Source organism: Triticum dicoccoides, chromosome 5A (genome assembly GCF_002162155.2).
Source record: "Triticum dicoccoides isolate Atlit2015 ecotype Zavitan chromosome 5A, WEW_v2.0, whole genome shotgun sequence".
NCBI lineage: Eukaryota > Viridiplantae > Streptophyta > Magnoliopsida > Poales > Poaceae > Triticum > Triticum dicoccoides.
In genome coordinates this window covers 291,100,101-291,121,617 of record NC_041388.1, presented here as the reverse complement: position 1 = coordinate 291,121,617, position 21,517 = coordinate 291,100,101, and the positions used below count along the sequence as shown (strand labels likewise).

The following is a 21,517-nucleotide window of genomic DNA, read 5'->3' as shown; positions in this document are numbered from 1 at the left end:
ACCCCCTCTTCGGCATCGCTGTGAGCTCCTGCTCCCAACCCTTCTGGCCCTGCCATCGAATCCCTCCTCTAGCCCCCCTGCCCACCGCGGCCGCTGCCCGTCGCCGCCATGCCCCGTCACCGTCGTGGCTAGAGCCATTGTCGCTCGAAGCTGAGCACACCACCGTGCTCAGCGTGTCTTCGCGCACCTGTAGCCACCCCCAGATCCTCCTCCCGAACACCCTAGCGAGGAACTCGAGCACGGCCAAACTCCGGCCGCCGCAAAGCTCGACATCACCGTCATTTCGGACCACCCCAGTTGCTGCTTCTTACACCGTTAGATGCACGAGATCTCCAGCTACGCATAGAGCTCCTCCGCCGCTCTTTTGGTCGCCAGAACAACGTTTCTGAAGCCCTCCGCCGTCTCTTTCGTCGCCGGCGACGAGCCATTGACCAGGTCCGGCGGGTTTGACCCCGTCTGACCAGGGGTTTGACCTCTCTCTCTCACTGACATGCGGGCCCCGCCTGGCTAACTAAAGTTAGTGATAATCCTATTTAGGTTAGTTAGGTTAGCCGCTGACATGTGGGCCCTTGCCCCTGTTACTTAGCTAAGTGTTAAGTTAACTTAATTTTAAACCCATAGTCACTGACGTGTGGGTCCAGGGACTAATTAGCCTAGGTTAACTGTTAGTTAGTGCTAGTTAACCCTGTCAGTTGACTGAGTCACTGATCAGTGGACCCCACTGGTCAGGTTTGACCTGGACCGACCCTGTTGACCTGTTGACGCCAGCATGATGCAATGCTGACGCAGTTAATCATTTTCTAGATTTAAAATAATTTAGAAATTCCAGAAAAATGCCCAAAACTTCTAAAAATCATAGAAATTAAACTGTAACTCCAAATGAAATATTTTATATATGAAAAATTATCAGAAAAATATGAAGAATCTGTTTATGCCATGTTCATGCATGTTTGAACAAGTTAACCTCACCGAATAGGACAAATGATGATTAGGGCAATTTATGAAATAACATTTGGAGTTGGAATTTGATCTTGTTTGAGTTCCACTTCAATTAAATTGGCTAGATATTGCATTAGGTCAATTCAGTACCTTAACATGCCATGATCATACATCATGTTTGTTGCATTACATTGATTGTGTTTCCTCTCGTTTGCCGGTGTTTGTCCCCTCTCAGTAGACGTGGTTTCGACGATGTGATCGATGACACCGATGAAGAGCTATATCATCTTCAGAAGTGCCAGGCAAGCAAAAACCCCTTGCTCATTCCGACACAATCCCACTCTCTCGCTCCTGCTCTCTTTTACTGCATTAGGACAACAACGATTCATCTGTTACTTGCTGCGGTAGTTAAACCCCTTATCCTCTTCATGACCTGTCATTGCCATAGTAAATAGATGAAACCCACTAGCATGAGTAGGAGTTGTTTGAGCCCTGATGTGCCTACTCATTCATGCTTGTTTGTCATGCCTGCTATTGCATAGAGTTGTGTCACTTCTGATTCATCGGGGATGAATCGGAGGTGTGTGAACATGTCCTACTGTTGAGAGCTAAGTGTGTGAACATGATTTGGTAAAGGTACCGATGAGAGGCCATGTAGGAGTACATGGTGGGTTGTTTCATTGAAGCCGTCCTTAGGAACTGAGTTCTGTGTTTGTGATCCATGAAACAACTACTAGCACACATTGGGCCCTGAAATATGACCCCGCTCGACTTATTGACCCCTCTTGTCCTCTGTCCAAGAGTTGCAACTAGTTTCTGGTGTTTATATATTATGTGTTGGCGGCCGTGCGTAGGGCTGACCCTAGGGGTGGGCTATGATGCGGTAGATACACCGTGGCCGGGTATGCCGGGCGCCCGTTTGGCGTCTCGGGACCCTGTACACATCGTTTGGGGCCGTTGAGGACACCCCGGCCGGATTTCCTTGCGGATGGAACCTGAATAGGCGATAAACCTGGACTAGAGACTTGTGTGGATAGTCAGGTCGTGGTCTACACCCACGCCGGCTTTTGCTTGAAGTCTGCCGTGCACATGTCGTGTGCAGACGCTAAGTGGTGGAAACATGTGTGACGAAGTACACCCCTGCAGGGTTATAAATGATCTATTCGAATAGCCGTGTCCGCGGTAAAGGACTTCTGGGTTACCTATAACAGTTCATAGATAACTTGAAGTGGATACTCTAAAACTCGCAAGATAAGCGTAAGTGCTATGGATGGCGTTCTGGTAGGTAGACGGGAGCGGATCCATAGTGGTGTATTGATTGGTGAATATGTGGACCCGCGTGCGCCACCTCAAAAGAGTTGCTTGCAGTCGTAGTTCAGGTTAGCCACTTAGTCAAAGCTGGCTTGCTGCAGTTTAACCCCACCATCCCATTGTTGATGCCGATGCATATGTAGCTAGTTCTGATGTAAGTCTTGCTGAGTACTTTTGTACTCACGTTTGCTTAATTTATGTTTTGCAGAGTCTCGCTAGTAGTTCCGTGTGGACTTCGACATTTAGCTTGATACCTCAGCTATGATCTTGTGCCCTCGGCAGGATCTGGTAGATAGTCAGGCTTCTCAGCCTTTTTCATTTGTAGATGTATGTACTCAGACATATTAAGCTTCCGCATGTGCTTGATTTGTATGCTATGATTGTTGGGTCATGAGACCCATGTTTGTAATATCTCACTCCTCGGAGCCTAATGAATAAATACTCTGAGTCGTAGAGTCTTGTTGTGATGCCATGTTGTATTTGCACATATCGAGCATATTGTGTGTATGATTGAAGTGCTTGGTATGTGTGGGATCCGACAACCTAGTTGTTTATCCTTGGTAGTCTCTCTTATGGGGAAATGTAGTCTGGTGCTTCCACTGAGCCTTGGTAGTCTGCTACAGCCTGGTTTACCGGAGTCCTGCTAGCCCAGTACTACTGCTCCGGAACACTTAGACTGGCCGGCATGTGATTCACTTCGTTCCTGTGTCTGTCCCTTCGGGGAAATGTCACGCGGTGACTTCCGAAGTCCTGCTAGCATGCTACAGCCCGGGTTCCTAGAGTCCTGTTAGCCCAGTTGCTATAGCCCGGATCACACGCTGATGACCGACATGTTCGATGTTGTTTCATGTATGCATGTCCCCGTAAGTTAGTGCCACTTTGGGTTCACGACTAGTCATGTCGGCCCGGGTTCTCTATCATATGGATGCTAGCGACACTATCATATACGTGAGCCAAAAGGCGCAAACGGTCCCGGGCCAGGTAAGGTGGCACCCGTGGGAATACCGTGCGTGAGGCCGCAAAGTGATATGAAGTGTTACATGCTAGATCGGTGTGACTTAGGATCGGGGTCCTGACAGCTTTGGTATCAGAGCCTGACTGCCTGTAGGATTACCAAGCCAAACTGGTCGAAGTCGAGTCTAGAAATGCTTTAGTTATGTAAGGGAATTGATTGTGGAAGGGAACGTAAAGCTCTTTTTACTCCTTATACCCTATGTCCTTCTGATCTGAGTGAACCTCTTCCTTTCTACGGGGATTAAGAACTAGGCCTTCTCATCTATCTATCAGGGTGACGTGTTACTAATCCTTAGACTTATAGAATTGATAGTTCAAGCCTTAGTTCCATTCCTGCTACTTCCGTATGTTGATAGTTGATCTCGGAACCTTGATAATGTGTTGTTGAGTGGTTATGCCACCATTTTGCAGGATGTCTCAAATCTTTTGAGCATTTACAGCCGTTATGCTGTCCGAGTCATCCCAGGTTTCTAAATAGTCTGATGCATTTGCAAATCCCTTCTTTCCGTTCCCGATGTTCCTTTGGGCCAGTTCAACCACACTAATCCGTGAGTTGAGGTACTCTGTTGCCTCGACATATATGTTGGAGCTATTATTATGACCCTAGGTGTTTTAGGGAGTCACCTAGTAATCTAGCCATGTTTTGTGTTCCCAGTGTGATGATTCTGGCCACCATTCTCGAAAGCATCCCGTGATGCCATTTAGTAGTAGGTATTCTATTTCTGGGTTCTTGAGCCCAAGATTTACTCTACTTACCTCGTGTTGATAGTGTTTGCTAGTTCCTTTAGGATATTAGTGACCTTGTGATAGTCTCCCAGGTCTGTGGTATATCATTCTTCCTAATACCACGAACCATCCTTGGCGGAAATTCTTTTGAACCAAAAGATCACAACCGGAGTGCTCTCGATGAGTCCTCCATTCTATAATGTGAATCTGCCAGTTCTACCTTTCTACATGGGTTATCTGGAATAAATGTTGAGCTTTGCTCGACATACTAATCTATGCATCCACAACTTAGAAAGATATATGTTCATTCGAGTTGTTCCTCCTCCGTTGTTTTCTAACCCTCATCTATCAATTGATAGTCAGGACTAGTTGTGCATTCATGTTCATCGATGTCTATTATTCTTGTGGTCCATCAAGCCATCCTATTCAGATTAACTAGGAGAAACAAACTCTAGTACCTCATCCATATCCAGGATTGGGTCAAAGTAGTTGTACTCCGCAGATCAAATTGCAATTCCAGCTTTTATTCTGTTCTACCTTGGAGTGTTACCATCTTAACGTCAAGAGTGTCATGAGAATTGCACCACCTCTTATGAATTCTTGACGCAGTGATACTTCTCGCCATCATTATTCATTCTTTGGTCCCGTGTTGTTGTAACCAGAATGCCAACAAGTGAATTGTGATGTGTGAAATCAATACTCCTAGCAATCACGTTGCTTGGTAGTTGATGGACAATAATTCATTCTTAGCGTGTTGGTTATTAAATCATCATCCTAAGATTGATCGTGCTACCTAGTCCTTATTTCTGGTGCACTCTTCGATCAATGAGTTAGGATTATTCAATCCCTTTCTTATTTGATCATATCATCTTGCCTCGAAAGCAAGATTGCTCCCGAGCTTAATAACATTTCAGTGGTTCGTGATTTTCCGAATGTCTTCTCAGAAGTGTTACCAGCTTGTCACCTGGCCGCTATGTTGAGTTTGTGATCAAGTTGGTTTCTTGTAACCACCCTTTCTCCAAGAATCTGTGTTGGATAACCCTGAGCTAGTTGGTTAAGCTAAACGACAACTTGGAGAGTTGGAAGATAAAAGCTTGTCTGACTTAGTTCGTGTCAAGGGATATCTTTTGTGTGTGTGTGTTGAAGAAAGATGATATCTTCATCGATTGGTCCTCGTGATCAGTTCTTGGATCTATTGTCTTGTCCAAACTTTGTTTTGAGTGTGGGCTATCCTCAAATCAAATCAGAACCAACGGTGTTCGTAATGTTGTCTTACTCGAGGTTGATTCCTCGGGCATACACCATTACGTCCTTTGGTCTGACCAATGCTATCACCTTGTTCACATAGTCGTGGAATTCCATCTTCATGGGAACCTAGATGAATTGTTGTTGAGCCCATCGACAACATCCTTATCTTGTCCATGATTCATGTCGAACATTGAGCTAGTGTTGGAAACTTTGAAAGCATTTCTTCATGCTAGCTCATGAAGCATATGCTCGGATGAAAGAAGTAACTTCCTCTAATACATGTGCATTGAAGCAAGTTGCCTTCGTGAATTCGAGAAAGTCAATGTTGTTTCCTTTGGAATCATCCTAAGTCAGCCATGCACGTGCAAAGTATTCTGTGGTATGTTAGACTGATCATCTTCATTCCATATGAATTCTGTAGCACACTAAGCCACTGATTGATTTGTTCAAGGAGAAGAAGTTCCTTCTTAAGAGCTAATCCGGACTTATGCAAGGACTTTGATATCCTCGATGATGGTTCCTGACCAGAACTTCGGTAGTGTTTTATTATAAGACTACCATGTGGTCATGCTTGTCTTGGATAGCGTGTTCACATGTTTGTAGCAGGACCATGTCATGCTTTGGAGCTTACTACCGTAGTCCATCTCCTAAGAATCTCGCAACGTCATCTCGTCGATTGTGTTGCAAACTTTATTTTCATGCATGCTGAGTCTGGAATATCCTAACACCAACCAGATCTGAATCTCAGGCAGATGTGATGGTTGGGACGTTTTCCCAAAAGCTATAATATTGGTCTCTCGGTAACCGGTAGAGTGGATGACGTGGCCAACACACCCAGCCGGAAGACCTATTATTATAATATCTTGATTGAGGAAGTTGGCCACCTCCCCATAAGGATTTCGTAGGATACTACTTCCTTAGTTATTCCTTATGGATTCTTGTGCTCCCGAAGTCAGACCTTTTACTTGATGTCCTAGATACCAAACCATATCAATAAATGGGTTATCCTAGCACATCAAGGAGAACATTAGAAGCGGAGTGCTAAATGTCTCTCGGTCGATCATCCAGATTTTGATCCCTTGGCCTCGCTAAGGTGAAATCTGAGAAAGTGTTATCTTTCTTTGCATCTGCCTCCTCCACCATTATTCATCATGGTAGTATGTTGTGTTGCCAGGATCCTTGACATGGATATTGGTAAAACTTGTTGAATATGGGAATGCTCAAGTTCTTGAGAGCACGCGAAATCACTAGGATTTATCGTCTGCATTAATTGGGATCTGCTTTCAGTTTCCTCGGTTATGCTACAACCTTTCCGATAGTGGAATCTCTCTCTACTGTTGGGTTTCTCCCCAGTTACTAGAATCATTCCCAACACTTGCATTTTGTCCCCAGCTTGCACCCACCATTGTGCCCTTTCACTATGATCCGCCTTCTCAGCAGTTGTTGTCCAAGATCATCTTCAAAAGTGGACCTACCATGGGTCCCATCCATTTCCGATGATAAGCAAAATCATCCATTGCGTTGTCTTCAACAAGGTAGTCCACATCATCCATTCTAGTCCGAGTATGTCATTCTTTTGAACTCCTTCGAATGATCAGTTGTGATTTCCTTAGGCTGGTATGAAGAGTTTCAATGATCTATGGATCAAAAGTAATTCTTTTTGCCACTTAAGGTAATAATTTTACGAGTCACCTCCCCCAAGGTGCCCCGTTGTGGAATCATGGCAATCAATCTCCTCGCTACTTTGAAACCATGCACCATCCTATTCAAGTGTGGAATTGTTGCCTACCAAATTGAACCTCCATCATCTATTTCCTCCATCCCTTCCGATGTGTGACTTGTGTCTCAGCTCAAGAAATGTTTCTACGTCTCATTCCGTGAGTTGATCTTGTGTTCTTTAAGATCGATGATCCATTCTAGTGAGGTTATCTTGCTCTCTTGTCGCCATGTTGGATGAAGTTCTCGAAGGAAAGGATGTCATAATCAATATGATGTAGCGGATCAACATCTCCGAGAAGGGCAGTTGGATCGAGAAGATCGTGTTAGCTTTGTGCCCCCTCTGTCTTCTTACCTCACGTCTTGAATCTCGGGACGAGATTCTTGTTTAGTGGGGGTGAGTTGTCACAGCCCTAGCTTTGGCCTTGCTTGTCATTGCATCATCATCTTGCATCATGTTTAAATTTCTCAGAAACTTGAAATGGGGACTGACCAAACCCCTAGCATCAAAGGAATGCACTAGGTTCACCTAAAATATTTTCAGTAAATCCAAATGGCTTTCAAAAATGTTCATCATTTATGGAAAATGTTGTAAACAGTAACCAGAGGTGATGCACATTTTTCCATGACATATTTGGGCTCTGAATTAAATCTTACTCTATTTGCATTTGGGCATTTAAATACTACAAAATATTTTAAATGCTCAAATAATCATAAACTAAAATGTTTACTATTGGATATATTCTAAACAGTAGCCATGATTAGTTTCATGATTTTTGGAAATGCCCTGGCATTTTTAATAAAGCCCTAAAGTCTATAGAATAATAGAAAACAAGAAATAAGAGAGAGAGAAGAATAACCTGGCCCACCTGCCTGTAGCCGGCCCAGCTCACTGGCCCAGCCCACCTGGCGCCTCCTGTCGCCTCCCTCCTCGCGCCAGTAGGCCGGCCACCTCCACCCTGACTACGTGTTCCCTCGTCGCCCTGGATCTCCCTCACGACGCCACGCATCCCCTCTGGTCGCCTCTCACTCTCTCTCGAGCTCGACCCCCTTCTCTGCTCTCTCTCCCTCTCTACCCGAACACGCCGCCGCCGATGTGCACCACCGCGGCCACCGCCTCCCCTCGCCTCTCCGACATGCCCAGGAGCTCCGCCACCGATGCATACGCCTCTCTGTCGACTCACGCGATGCCAAACGCCGCCGAACGCCGTCTTCTCCTTTGTCTTCAACCTCGGGCACCCGAGCCCGTCTCCGGTCGATTCGGCGCCGCCAGAACCTCCCCGAGCTCGCTAACCCCCTCTTCGGCATCGCTGTGAGCTCCTGCTCCCAACCCTTCTTCCCCTGCCGTCGAATCCCTCCTCTAGCCTCCCTGCCCACCGCGGCCGCCGCCCGTCGCCGCCATGCCCCGTCACCGTCGTGGCTAGAGCCACTGTCGCTCGAAGCTGAGCACACCACCGTGCTCAGCGCGTCTTCGCGCACCCATAGCCACCCCCAGATCCTCCTCCCGAACACCCTAGCAAGGAACTCGAGCATGGCCGAACTCCGGCCGCCGCAAAGCTCGACGTCGCCGTTGTTTCGGACCACCCCAGCTGCTGCTTCTTACACCGTTAGATGCACGAGATCTCCAGCTACACATAGAGCTCCTCCGCCGCTCTTTTGGTCGCCGGAACAACATTTCCAAAGCCCTTCGTCGTCTTTGTCATCGCCGGCGACGAGCCGTTGACCGGGTCCGGTGGGTTTGACCCCGATTGACCAGGGGTTTGACCTCTCTCTCTCACTGACATGCGGGCCCCGCCTGGCTAACTAAGTTAGTTAGTGATAATCCTATTTAGGTTAGTTAGGTTAGCCGCTGAGATGTGGGCCCTTGCCCCTGTTACTTAGCTAAGTGTTAAATTAACTTAATTTTAAACCCACAGTCACTGACGTGTGGGTCCAGGGACTAATTAGCCTAGGTTAACTGTTGGTTAGTGCTAGTTAACCCTGTCAGTTGACTGAGTCACTGACCAGTGGACCCCACTGGTCAGGTTTGACCTGGACCGACACCGTTGACCTGCTGACGCCAGCATGACGCAATGTTGACGCAGTTAATCATTTTCTAGATTTAAAATAATTCAGAAATTCCAGAAAATGCCCAAAACTTCTAATAATCATAGAAATTAAACCGTAACTCCAAATGAAATATTTTATATATGAAAAATTATCAGAAAAATATGAAGAATCTGTTTATGCCATGTTCATGCATGTTTGAACAAGTTAACCTCACTGAATAGGACAAATGTTGATTAGGGCAATTTATGAAATAACATTTGGAGTTGGAATTTGATCTTGTTTGAGTTCCACTTCAATTAAATTGGCTAGATATTGCATTAGGTCAATTCAGTACCTTAACATGCCATGATCATACATCATGTTTGTTGCATTACATTCATTGTGTTCCCTCTCGTTTGCCGGTGTTTGTCCCCTCTCAGTAGACGTGGTTTCGACGATGTGATCGATGACGCCGATGAAGAGCTATATCATCTTCAGAAGTGTCAGGCAAGCAAAACCCCCTTGCTCATTCCGACACAATCCCACTCTCTCGCTCCTGCTCTCTTTTACTGCATTAGGACAACAACGATTCATCTGTTACTTGTTGCGGTAGTTGAACCCCTTATCCTCTGCATGACCTGTCATTGCCACAGTAAATAGATGAAACCCACTAGCATGAGTAGGAGTTGTTTGAGCCCTGATGTGCCTACTCATTCATGCTTGTTTGTCATGCCTGCTATTGCATAGAGTTATGTCAGGTCTGATTCATCGGGGATGAATTGGAGGTGTGTGAACATGTCCTACTGTTGAGAGCTAAGTGTGTGAACATGATTTGGTAAAGGTATCGATGAGAGGCCATGTAGGAGTACATGGTGGGTTGTTTCATTGAAGCCGTCCTTAGGAACTGAGTTCTGTGTTTGTGATCCATGAAACAACTACTAGCACACATTGGGCCCTGAAATATGACCCCGCTCGACTTACTGACCCCTTTCATCCTCTGTCTAGGAGTTGCAACTAGTTTCTGGTGTTTATAGGTAATGTGTTGGCGGCCGTGCGTAGTGCTGACCCTAGGGGTGGGCTATGATGCGGTAGATACACTGTGGCCGGGTATGCCGGGCGCCCGTTTGGCGTCTTGGGACCCTGCACACATCGTTTGGGGCCGTTGAGGACATCCCGGCCGGATTTCCTTGCGGATGGAACTCGAATAGGCGATAAACCTGGACTAGAGACTTGTGTGGTTAGTCAGGTCGTGGTCGACACCCACGTCGGCTTTTGCTTGAAGTCTGTCGAGCACATGTCGTGTGCAGACGCTAAGTGGTGGAAACATGTGTGACGAAGTACACCCCTGCAGGGTTATAAATGATCTATTCGAATAGTCGTGTCCGCGGTAAAGGACTTCTGGGTTACCTATAACAGTTCACAGATAACTTGAAGTGGATACTCTAAAACTCGCAAGATAAGCGTGAGTGTTATGGATGGCGTTCTCGTAGGTAGACGGGAGCGGATCCATGGTGGTGTATTGATTGGTGAATATGTGGACTCGTGTGCGCCACCTCAAAAGAGTTGCTTGCAGTCGCAGTTCAGGTTAGCCACTGAGTCAAAGCTGGCTTGCTGCAGTTTAACCCCACCATCCCATTGTTGATGCCGATGCATATGTAGCTAGTTCTGATGTAAGTCTTGCTGAGTACTTTTGTACTCACGTTTTCTTAATTTATGTTTTGCAGAGAGACTTCAGTCTCACTAGTAGTTCCGCGTGGACTTCGACGTTAAGCTTGATACCTCAGCTACGATCTTGTGCCCTCAGCAGGATCTGGTAGATAGTCAAGCTTCTCAGCCTTTTTCATTTATAGATGTCTATACTCAGACATATTAAGCTTCCGCATGTGCTTGATTTGTATGCTATGATTGTTGGGTCATGAGACCCATGTTTGTAATATCTCGCTCCTCGGAGCCTAATGAATAAATACTCTGAGTCGTAGAGTCTTGTTGTGATGCCATGTTGTATTTGCACATATCGAGCATATTGTGTGTATGATTGAAGTGCTTGGTATGTGTGGGATCCGACAACCTAGTTGTTTATCCTTGGTAGCCTCTCTTATGGGGAAATGTAGTCTGGTGCTTCCACTGAGCCTTGGTAGTCTGCTACAGCCCTATTTACCAGAGTCCTGCTAGCCCAGTACTACTGCTCCGGAACACTTAGACTAGCCGGCATGTGATTCACTTCGTTCCTGTGTCTGTCCCTTCGGGGAAATGTCACGCAGTGACTTTCGGAATCCTGCTAGCCTGCTACAGCCCGGGTTCCCGGAGTCCTGTTAGCCCAGTTGCTACAGCCCGGATCACACGCTGATGACCGACATGTTTGATGTTGTTTCATGTATGCATGTCCCCGTAAGTTAGTGACACTTTGGGTTTATGACTAGTCATGTCGGCCCGGGTTCTATGTCATATGGATGCTAGCGACACTATCATATACGTGAGCCAAAATGCGCAAACGGTCCCGGGCCAGGTAAGGTGGCACCCGTGGGAATACCGTGCGTGAGGCCGCAAAGTGATATGAAGTGTTACATGCTAGATCAGTGTGACTTAGGATCGGGGTCCTAACATACACCCCCGATACAATCCACAGATTCATCAAAAAAAGAAAACTATGCAACGAAAACATAATCTGTCTAAAACAGAACAATCTGTAGTAATCTGAATAATGACTATACTTCTATACCTTTGAAAATTCTAAAAAAAGGAAAACGTGGGTATCAATCATGTGTCAAACATTTAGATCAAAAACACGTTCCAGTGATTTTAGAAAATTACTGGAGTGAGCATAAAAGTTTTTGTTATTTCACAGAATCGAATAAACTATCAACAAAATCATCCCAAAGACTTTACTTGGCACAAATACTAATTAAAAAAACACAACCATAATAGTAGCATAATTCTGTGAACACAAAAAAACAGAAAAGAAACAAGAAAAATAAAGATAACTATTGGGTTGCCTCCCAACAAGAGTAATTATTTTATGCCCCTAGCTAGGCATAATGCATAGTTTTAAGTGTTGTCATCTTTCGAATCCAATTCCTTAATCACACATCCATGATTCCTAGGAGTTTTAACATAAACATTTTTAACAATCACACTCGTAGGGACAAGGTTGAGAAATTTATTCTTGTGGATAGGTTCCTTTATTAAATCACTGAAGTTGGGGTGGACACTAATTATTTTGAGATCCTCACTTCCATTACTAGATATGGCACCCTTGTTCTTAGGAACATACATAAACTTGCATTTTTTACTACTCCCTCCTTCCATCTATATAGGGCCTAATGCATTTTTCGAGGCTAACTTTGACCAAATACTAGAGCAATAATATATGACATTCAACTTACACAAAGCACACCATTAAATTCGTGTGTGAAAGGAGCTTTCAATGATATAATTTTCACGTTGTGCATGTCATGTACTATTAATCTTCTCAATAGTCAAAGGCGGTCTTAAAAACGTATTAGGCCCTATATAGATGGAAGGAGGGAGTAGGAGGAGTATTTTCAATAGTTTTAACAAAATAAAAAGTAGAACTCGCATCATTAATAATTTCTTCCAACTTATCAATTCTAGCGGGACTTTGCTTCATCCTCTCATTAATTATTTGTTCTTTTTTCCTTTAGCATCTTAAGAGTGGTTCCTACCTTTGACCCAAATTGAGTAATATGATTTATAAATCTTTTTATCCAAATTTTCAATATGCTCTATGGTAGGCATTTATTTTCAATAGCTTCTAGCCTTTGCATAACATGCTTCAAAGTCAAAATTGTTTCATTAATAGTGATAGGTGGCGATCCCACTAGATTTCCCATAGATTGAAAGCATCCATAGGGTGACTACTCAAGAAATCCCCTCTGGTAATAGTGTCTAGCACAAATATATACCAAGTAGTAACACCCACATAAAAATTGCAAAAAAGAACGGTAGTAGATTGCTTACGAGTTGATCTATTTTGAGCATTGAAAATCCTATACAAAGCATCTTTTAAATTCTCCCATCCCCTTTGTATAAAATTGATAACCTCATTTCAGGGGTACACGTAACAAGAGAAGAACTAGCCATAATGGTAAAGCAAACAAACAAGCAAAAAGGCAAACAAAAATGTTTTTGTGTTTTTGTCAAGACGTTTTATAAGTGGGGGAGATGAAAATGAGGGGCAAATGGAAAATGAAAGTAAATGCAAGTAGATGATGTGCACTACAAGAAATATGTCAACTAGTGACCTTTTGTCAGTGACCATGGAAGAATTGGTCATAGATCTATAACCATTTCAAACCAATTGGTCAAAAGCTGTTTGGGGGGCTCCAAACCCTAAACTATAACGACCATTTTGGTCAGAAAGGTCGTAATTTCCTTACATGAAATGGTCATAAAGCAGATAGCACTGGTCTCCTGCCTTATTTCTAGTTGATCATGACCAATATAGATGGTCATAACCTTGTAAATTATGGTGGGTTGCTATGACTAGGCGCCACCTCATCAATTTTGCCTATGTGTCATGTCCATGTGGCAGTTTTTGCCCTAGGTTGTGAAGCAACCTATATTTCTGTCATTCCCAAAATTCCCCAAAAAATCTCATAAATTATTTGGGTCATATCTTCGTCAAATATGTAAAAAACCTTCCTTGCCTAGTTCAAAAATAATTCAAAAATATTTGTTTTCCTATTCTATTCAGAATAACAGTTTGTGAAGGAAGTACCACTTTGGCATGTCCAAATAGTATCCATTTTCTACAGTGCTTTCCAATGCCGAAATAACCATCCTCCACCAAATTCCAGCTCAATCCATTCATTATTTTGAGCCCAGCTTCAACATTCGTATTTATGTCCAGTGTGGTACTTTGCAAAGCAAGTACCACCTAGGCTCCTCCTTTTGAGCTGAAAATTTGTGAAGATGGTCTTCTTAGTAACTGATCATCCTCAGCCAAAACTCACGCCCATTAGCCATGTGCATTTCCCGTACCGCTAATTAAACACTTGGTTGCTTATTCATGTTTGAGCATCGATCGATCTCCTCGTGAGAATTTTATGTTGTAATTTTATTCCTAGCACATACCTTGGGAGTTCCCAACCCACTAGACATGCCTAGGCCGCCCAAAACACATGGCAACACCACGGCCACGCGGTGACCTCGCGGCGGGCATGCGAGTTTACGCGCTCTAGAGTTGGGGCCCACGGCCACCGTCCAAACGTCAACGTATCGCCACAAAACCATGTATTTATGATTAAATAGGTACTTATTTAACTATAAATTATTTTTATAAAAAATAAATAGCAAACTATGAGGCAGCTGCAATTCAAATTTGACCCGCTTCCAGCTGAATCGGCGTGAATTTGTCTTTTTCACCAGAGGTGGATCAAAACTTTTGAAACCCAACCATTTTGTCAATTGTGCATTAAATATGTCCTAGTATTTTATAAAATTGATTTGGTCCAATTTTGCAACAAATATATGGTAGGTCCTTCACAAAAAAAACTCATTTCAGTCACTCGGAAAATGGAAAATGAATTTTTCGTGCAAAGAAAATGAAAACTCCCTTAGGCAACATTGTTTGGAATTCCAAGATGCACCCTTGTGCACAATATGAGATCATTTGAATAAACTATGCCATGAATGTGACCATAAGATTGATCGTTTGGCTTGAAAGCCATGAATCTTCACCCATGACAGCTCATTTCTGAGAACACTTTTTTTAAATAATTGTCATATGACAAGTTTGCTATTTTTCCTGAAAACTTGGTCACATATGATGACACAATGCGAAGGTTTCCCAATTTTTTGATTTTTTTGAATTTTTTATGCCAGTTTCAAAATGCGGTCAAAACGGCGGGAATGACTGTTCCTAGCTAGTGGTTGAATCTTGGAATTTTTTTGGTGTTTCTCTGATTAAATAGGTACTTATGTACCTAGAAATGATTTTTGGAAAAAATAAATAGCAAACTATGAGGCAGCTGCAGTTCAAATTTGACCCGCTTCCACCTGAATCGGCGGGAATTTGTCTTTTTCACGAGAGGTGGATCAAACCTTTTTACACCCAACCATTTTGTCAATTGTGCATTAAATATGTCCTAGTATTTTAGAAAATTTATTTTGTCCAATTTTGCAACAATTATTTGGGAGGTCCTTCATAAAAAAACCTCCTTTCAGGCACTCGAAAAATGGAACATGGTTTTTTCGTCCAAAGAAAATGAAAACTCCCTTAGGCAACATATTTTGCCATTCCAATATGCACCATTGTGCACAATATGAGATCATTTGAACAAACTATGCCATGAATGTGGCCATAAGATTGATCATTTCGCTTGAAAGCCATGAATCTTCACCCATGATAGCTCATTTCTGAGAACACTTTTTTTAAATAATTGCCGTATTACAAGTTTGTTATTTTTCTTGGAAACTTGGTCACATATGATGACACAATGCGAAGGTTTCTCTATTTTTTGATTTTTTTGAATTTTTTTATGCCCATTTCAAAATGCGGTCAAAACAGCGGGAATGACCGTTCCTAGCTAGTGGTTGAATCTTGGAATTTTTTGGTGTTTCTCTGATTAAATAGGTACTTATGTACCTAGAAATGATTTTTGGAAAAAATAAATAGCAAACTATGAGGCAGCTGCAGTTCAAATTTGACCCGCTTCCAACTGAATCGGCGGGAATTTGTCTTTTTCATGAGAGGTGGATCAAACCTTTTTACACCCAACCATTTTGTCAATTGTGCATTAAATATGTCCTAGTATTTTAGAAAATTTATTTGGTCCAATTTTGCAACAATTATTTGGGAGGTCCTTCACAAAAAACCTCCTTTTGGGCACTCGAAAAATGGAAAATGGTTTTTTTGTCCAAAGAAAATGAAAACTTCCTTAGGCAACATTGTTTTCCGTTCCAATATGCACCCTTGTGCACAATATGAGATCATTTGAACAAACTATGCCATGAATGTGGCCATAAGATTGACCATTTGGCTTGAAAGCCATGAATCTTCACCCATGATAGCTCATTTCTGAGAACATTTTTTTTAAAATAATTGCCGTATTACAAGTTTGTTGTTTTTCCTAAAAACTTGGTCACATATGATGACACAATGCGAAGGTTTCCCAATTTTTAGATTTTTTTGAATTTTTTATGCCCGTTTCAAAATGCAGTCAAAACGACGGGAATGACCGTTCCTAGCTAGTGGTTGAATATTGGAATTTTTTTGGTGTTTCTCTGATTAAATAGGTACTTATGTACCTAGAAATGATTTTTGGAAAAAATAAATAGCAAACTATGAGGCAGCCGCAGTTCAAATTTGACCCGCTTCCAACTAAATCGGCAGGAATTTGTCTTTTTCACGAGAGGTGGATCAAAGCTTTTAACACCCAACCATTTGGTCAATTATGCATTAAACATGTCCTAGTATTTTAGAAATTTGATTTGGTCCAATTTTGCAACAATTATTTGGGAGGTCATTCACAAAAATACCTCCTTTTGGGCACTCGAAAAATGGAAATGGTTTTTTCATCCAAAGAAAATGAAAACTTCCTCAGGCAACAGTGTTTGCCATTCCAATATGCACCCTTATGCATAATATGAGATCATTTGAACAAACCATGCCATGAATGTGGCCATAAGATTGATCATCTGGCTTGAAAGCCATGAATCTTCACCCATGATAGCTCATTTCTGAGAACACTTTTTTAAAATAATCATCGTATTACAAGTTTATTATTTTTCCTGGTAACTTTGCCACATATAATGACACAATGCGAAGGTTTTCCAATTATTTGATTTTTTTGAATTTTCTATGCCCGTTTGAAAATGCGGTCAAAACAGCGGGCATGGCTGTTCCTAGCTAGTGGTTGAATCTTGGAAAACTTTTGATGTTTCTCTATTTAAATAGATACTTTTGTACCTAAAAATAATTTTTGGCAAAAATAAATAGCAAACTATGAGGCAGTCCCAGTTCAAATTTTATCCGCTTCGAGCTGAATCAGCAGAAATTTGTCTTTTTCACGAGAGGTGGATCAAAGCTTTTGACACCCAACCATTTGGTCAATTATGCATTAAATATGGCATAGTATTTTATAAAATTGATTTGGTCTATTTTTGCAACAAATATTTTCTATGTCCTTCACAAAAACTCAAAACTTAGTTGGTGATAAGTTTGATCATTTGACTTCAAGCCGGCCTCACTCTCCCCCCTCATCCTCTCCCGCTCGCGCACGCTCAAGCTGCTCGTCGCCCACATGTGCTATGATTGTGAATTATAAAATTGATGTGCTCCAAATTTGCCACAAATATTTTCTAGGTTCTTTATAAAAATATCATTTTGGACACTCAAAAAATGATCCTCTTACAAAAAAACTCTTATCTTAGAACACTTTTTTAATGATATTTACATTATTCAAAGTTTTTTATTTTTACTCAAAAGTAGGTCACACTTGGTGACACAATGCGAAGGTTTTTGATTTCTATTTATTTTTACAAATTTCTTAGGTCGTCAAATAACAGAGATAATTCAAAATCTTATTTTCAATCGATTATGAACAATTTAAATCGTCTTAACATCCTCAAAGGGGAGACTGCGTTCTGATTAGTCTAAAATCATCTCACGTGGATCATGGATTAAGCACCGTCGGATGCGCCCAGATCCAATGGCAGCCCACACCCCCCTCGTTGCTCTCACCCCCTCCCAAATCCCTCTCATCCTCGTCCACCCACGAAACCCTAGCCCCCTTCTCCCAATCGCCGCTGCCACTCCCTTTTCCCCAGCGCCTCCGCCACCGTCCTTCCCCTCTCCGCCTCGCCTCTGTCTCCCACCATGCCGCACGTAGCACGGCGGAGAAGGGCAGGCGAGCCGCCCTCGCCCTCCCCTCGCCCCCGTGTTGGTCCCCTCTGAACCCTCTACCCAACCAAACCGCCGAGAGGGAAAGCGGGCATGGATCCGTCGAAGCTAGGTGAGCTGCGGTCGTTTGTGGAGGCGTGCAGGAAGGACCCAGCCCTCGTCTTCTTCCACGACTATGTCACCTCCCTCGGCGCCACCCTCCCCGCCGCCGCCGCCGCATCCTCCAAGCCCTAGCCCGCGCCCAAGGTCCGATCCGCTGTCCCTCCCCTTCCCCTTCCCCGGCCCCGACCCTCTCTCTACTTCCTTGTCTGATCCCCTTTTTTGGTTTGGATTTGAACCGGCAGGCGACCTCCATGGATGACATCGACGATGATGACAAGGAAGAGGAGGAGGACGACCAGGACATGCGCGACCCCACCCCCGAGCCCGACGAGCTTGACGAGGAGATCGTCGAGTCCGACCTCGAGCTCGACCACGACGGTGTCGTCCAGCCCGACCATGATGACGCGCCACAGAAGGTCGTTCCCCTGCTCCCTCCTCTGCCTTCCCTTCCTTGTATACTGCCTTACCACCGAACAAGATGCTCTGTTATTTATATCATCAATGATCTGCTCTACCATAGCTCCTACGAACTAGTCGTATTACTATGCTCTTGTTCTTGGCCCCGTAGCGGGATCACAGTGGGCTGACCGGATGAAAGAAATGTGCCAACTTCGCCTGGCAAAATCTTGCTGCCTTGTACTGGATGGCTAGATTGTTAGCTTATAGCCCAGGATTTTGCTGTTTTCTTCTGTTATTTGTCACGCTCCACTGCTCTATTCTAGGCTAGAAGAGAGAGGTTTTCTTTTGTTTCCCCAAATCCTCTCTAGCCTTTTTGATGGTTTATGATGGATGGCTTCAAATTGATGCGTGCATGAGTTTATTACTGTATCTAGTAACATGTGTTTGTTTTGTGCACTTGCTGAATGTTCAAGGGGACCTGTAGCTTGTGTCTGACAGCAAGTGGCAATCTTGAAACTGAAACTTGTTTGTAGTGGACCTATAGCTTGTGTCTGACAGCAAGTGCCAAACCTGAAACTGAAACTTGTTTGTAGTGGACCTGGAGCTCTTCTACCTGGTAAAGTCATAAACAGACATTCAGATTCAGGGCCATCTCCCTCTGCCTCTCTGTAAAAAAGGGTTAACTGACGTTTCTTCAGAGTTACAGCTGGTTGACTGATTTGGTTCCTTCTGCTCATCAGCCGTCCTTTGGTTCAGAGCAGTTTCTAGTTGACTTCATTGATGGATTGATCCTCTGCTCTGCTTGCAGGGTGACCGGGTGATTGACGCTGAGGCTACCATGGTGCTCGTGGTGCCCGACGCCTGCCGCGGTGCGCTCATCTGCAAAGGAGGGAGCTCATCAAGTATGATTACTTACTTACACTGCCTTCCCGTTCTCATGCCCAATATTGTTGTGCTTGCTTGCTGTGCTTGCAATGAACCATGTGGTATATGCTCTCCACTCCATGTGGTATGCACTCCTGAACAAGTTAATGTTGTACTGCGATGGAATAGATGGTTCATGTGTACTGCGGTGTACTAGTTGAACTCTGCTGGCTGTACTAGTCAAACTCTGCTCCTTCTAACTCATATCAATTTTGCTCATGCGGCTGTACAAGTGATGCTTGTGTGATTGTTGATGGACAGGAACTAGCAAACTTTGTTGTTTTGCAACTGAATGAACGCAACTTCAGTTTGTAATCACCCAGCTTGCTGCTGCGGTGGATGTCGATGCCGGCGAGCCTGCAACATCTTCGATGAGCTGCAAGACCTAGACACCTAAGATATGCCTTGCTCCTCCTCCTTCCACCCTCATCTCATGTGCATGTAGATCATGATGTACCAGAACCCTGCAATAGAACTACTGATGTAATATGCAAAGACCAAATTGAAATCATGTTCTTTAAAATTAAAGGGTCTGATTGATATCAATCCTTCTTTTGGCAGATATAATATGTATCCTGACTTGTTATTTTCTTCTCTAGCAAATTGTAGACATGAATCTCTAGTTGACCTATTGTTTCATAGACATATATCGGTCCTATTACATTTTTTAACTTGCTGCAAGTTCTATGATATGTGAGTTCCTTTTATTGCTGCAAGTAGTGACACAATATGCCGTGTGCAGCAAGCTCTGCATCCAAGTCCTGGCCGTCCTCCGCAGCAAGGAGCTGGGCCAAGGGAGCAAACAGTGCCGCTGGTTCCTTCAAGGATGCGTGCTGCTGGTCGACTCTTGTGGAGAAGCAAGGCGAATTGGGCATCGTCTCACTTGTTCCGTTGTGGTAAGAACAAAACACCACTCTCACTTGATGTTCATGTATACTATAGCAAAGCATTCTTACATGGTGATTGGTAGCGACACAATGATTATCTCGCATAATAGTGTCATTCTCTTCGTAGTTAACAAATTCATCTTGTCCAACTGAGTAAACTGGACCCAACTTGTACAATAAAGTGAACTAAATGTTGTCGCATTCTGTACATGTTACTTTCTATTTGGTGTCTGGTAATGATATCTACGGAAATTCTACTTTGTAAAGAATAAATAATGTGTTATGGATCACAAGCTAATTTTTGTTGACATGAATTTGTTATGCTCCTTATTTTGACTTGGTTTCACCCACATTGGTTTTCAAAACATGAGATTGATGAGTGTTCCTTGTAGGCAACATTGATTTAGGATTGATTTAAGATTTTGTGAGTACGCCAAGGTTCTGCAAATATGCATTGCAAACATCTAGTGTTCTGATATAATTGGTCTCTAAAACATCTAGTCATTTTAAGTTGTTTGAATCTGTTGCTTTATCATACATTCGATCCATAAATCTGCATTTCTGTGAAATTTTGTTAAATATATATTTTCCAGATAGTCTATACACTAAACTTGGAGGTTTGAAGGAATGAAAATGCTACTCTAATGCCTTTGTGATCACCCTTTTACAGGAGCTCCAAGCCTAGGAAATTTCAAGTTCGAAGTGGCGTGTTCTGATAGTCCAGAAAAGTGAAGAAGTCTGGAGTGTATTTGTAGTAGGAGTTGTATGTTCTGATAGTATCACATGTAATGGTGAAATGAATTATGTAAAGATTGTGCTATTAGCCAAAATTGGCATGTGGTTTGATAATTCTCATTTGTTTGCTGTTCTGACTGAAATAATTGTGTGGAAATTGAAACATTGAATGTCTTTATTTAGAACCTGACAAGTGGGACCTAATAGTATTTGGCATATAAAAAGGCCATTTTCCAATAATATTCACAGGAAAAAAACCTAAAACTAAGGAAATGGACTGTAAAAGGCCGAGGCCTAATTGAGAAATAGATGCGGCCCAAAAAAGGATCACGACCCTGTAAATAAAAAGGCTGCAATGTTGGGCTTGGCCCATGAAGTCGACCAAAAATTGAATGAAAAAATATATAAAAAGGCTGAATTGTTGGGCTCGGCTCATGTAAAACACCGAATAGGACCGGGCTGAATCTTATCAATGACCTTTTAAATTGGTTGCAATTTTGCCACGTCAGATTGACACGTCGGATCCGACATAGCCTGGGCAGAGAGCTAGTGACCAAAACAGAAGGTCATAGAATCAACGACCTTTTGTTTTGGTCATGGAATTCCACGACCTTCTCACAGAGAA

The 21,517-nt window shown here is 43.2% G+C and overlaps 1 protein-coding gene across 1 annotated transcript; it reads left to right on the top strand.

Moving 5' to 3' along the window:
• Positions 1 to 17,752: 17,752 nt before the first annotated feature.
• Positions 17,753 to 19,659, top strand: LOC119297226 (hsc70-interacting protein-like). The gene is made up of 4 exons (XM_037575101.1): positions 17,753 to 18,091; positions 18,190 to 18,363; positions 19,155 to 19,248; positions 19,532 to 19,659. The coding sequence occupies exons 2-4, from the start codon at positions 18,199 to 18,201 to the stop codon at positions 19,564 to 19,566; spliced, it is 294 nt and encodes a 97-aa protein (XP_037430998.1). The 5' UTR covers positions 17,753 to 18,091; positions 18,190 to 18,198; the 3' UTR covers positions 19,567 to 19,659.
• The last annotated feature ends 1,858 nt before the right edge of the window (positions 19,660 to 21,517 follow it).

Excerpts from the sequence above, each read along its gene's own strand:
- LOC119297226 (XM_037575101.1), top strand. The coding sequence starts at position 18,199 with ATGGATGACATCGACGATGATGACAAGGAAGAGGAGGAGGACGACCAG. Across the intron at positions 18,364-19,154 it reads ATGATGACGCGCCACAGAAG|GGTGACCGGGTGATTGACGC; the intron begins GTCGTTCCCCTG and ends CTCTGCTTGCAG. Across the intron at positions 19,249-19,531 it reads CAAAGGAGGGAGCTCATCAA|GAACTAGCAAACTTTGTTGT; the intron begins GTATGATTACTT and ends GTTGATGGACAG.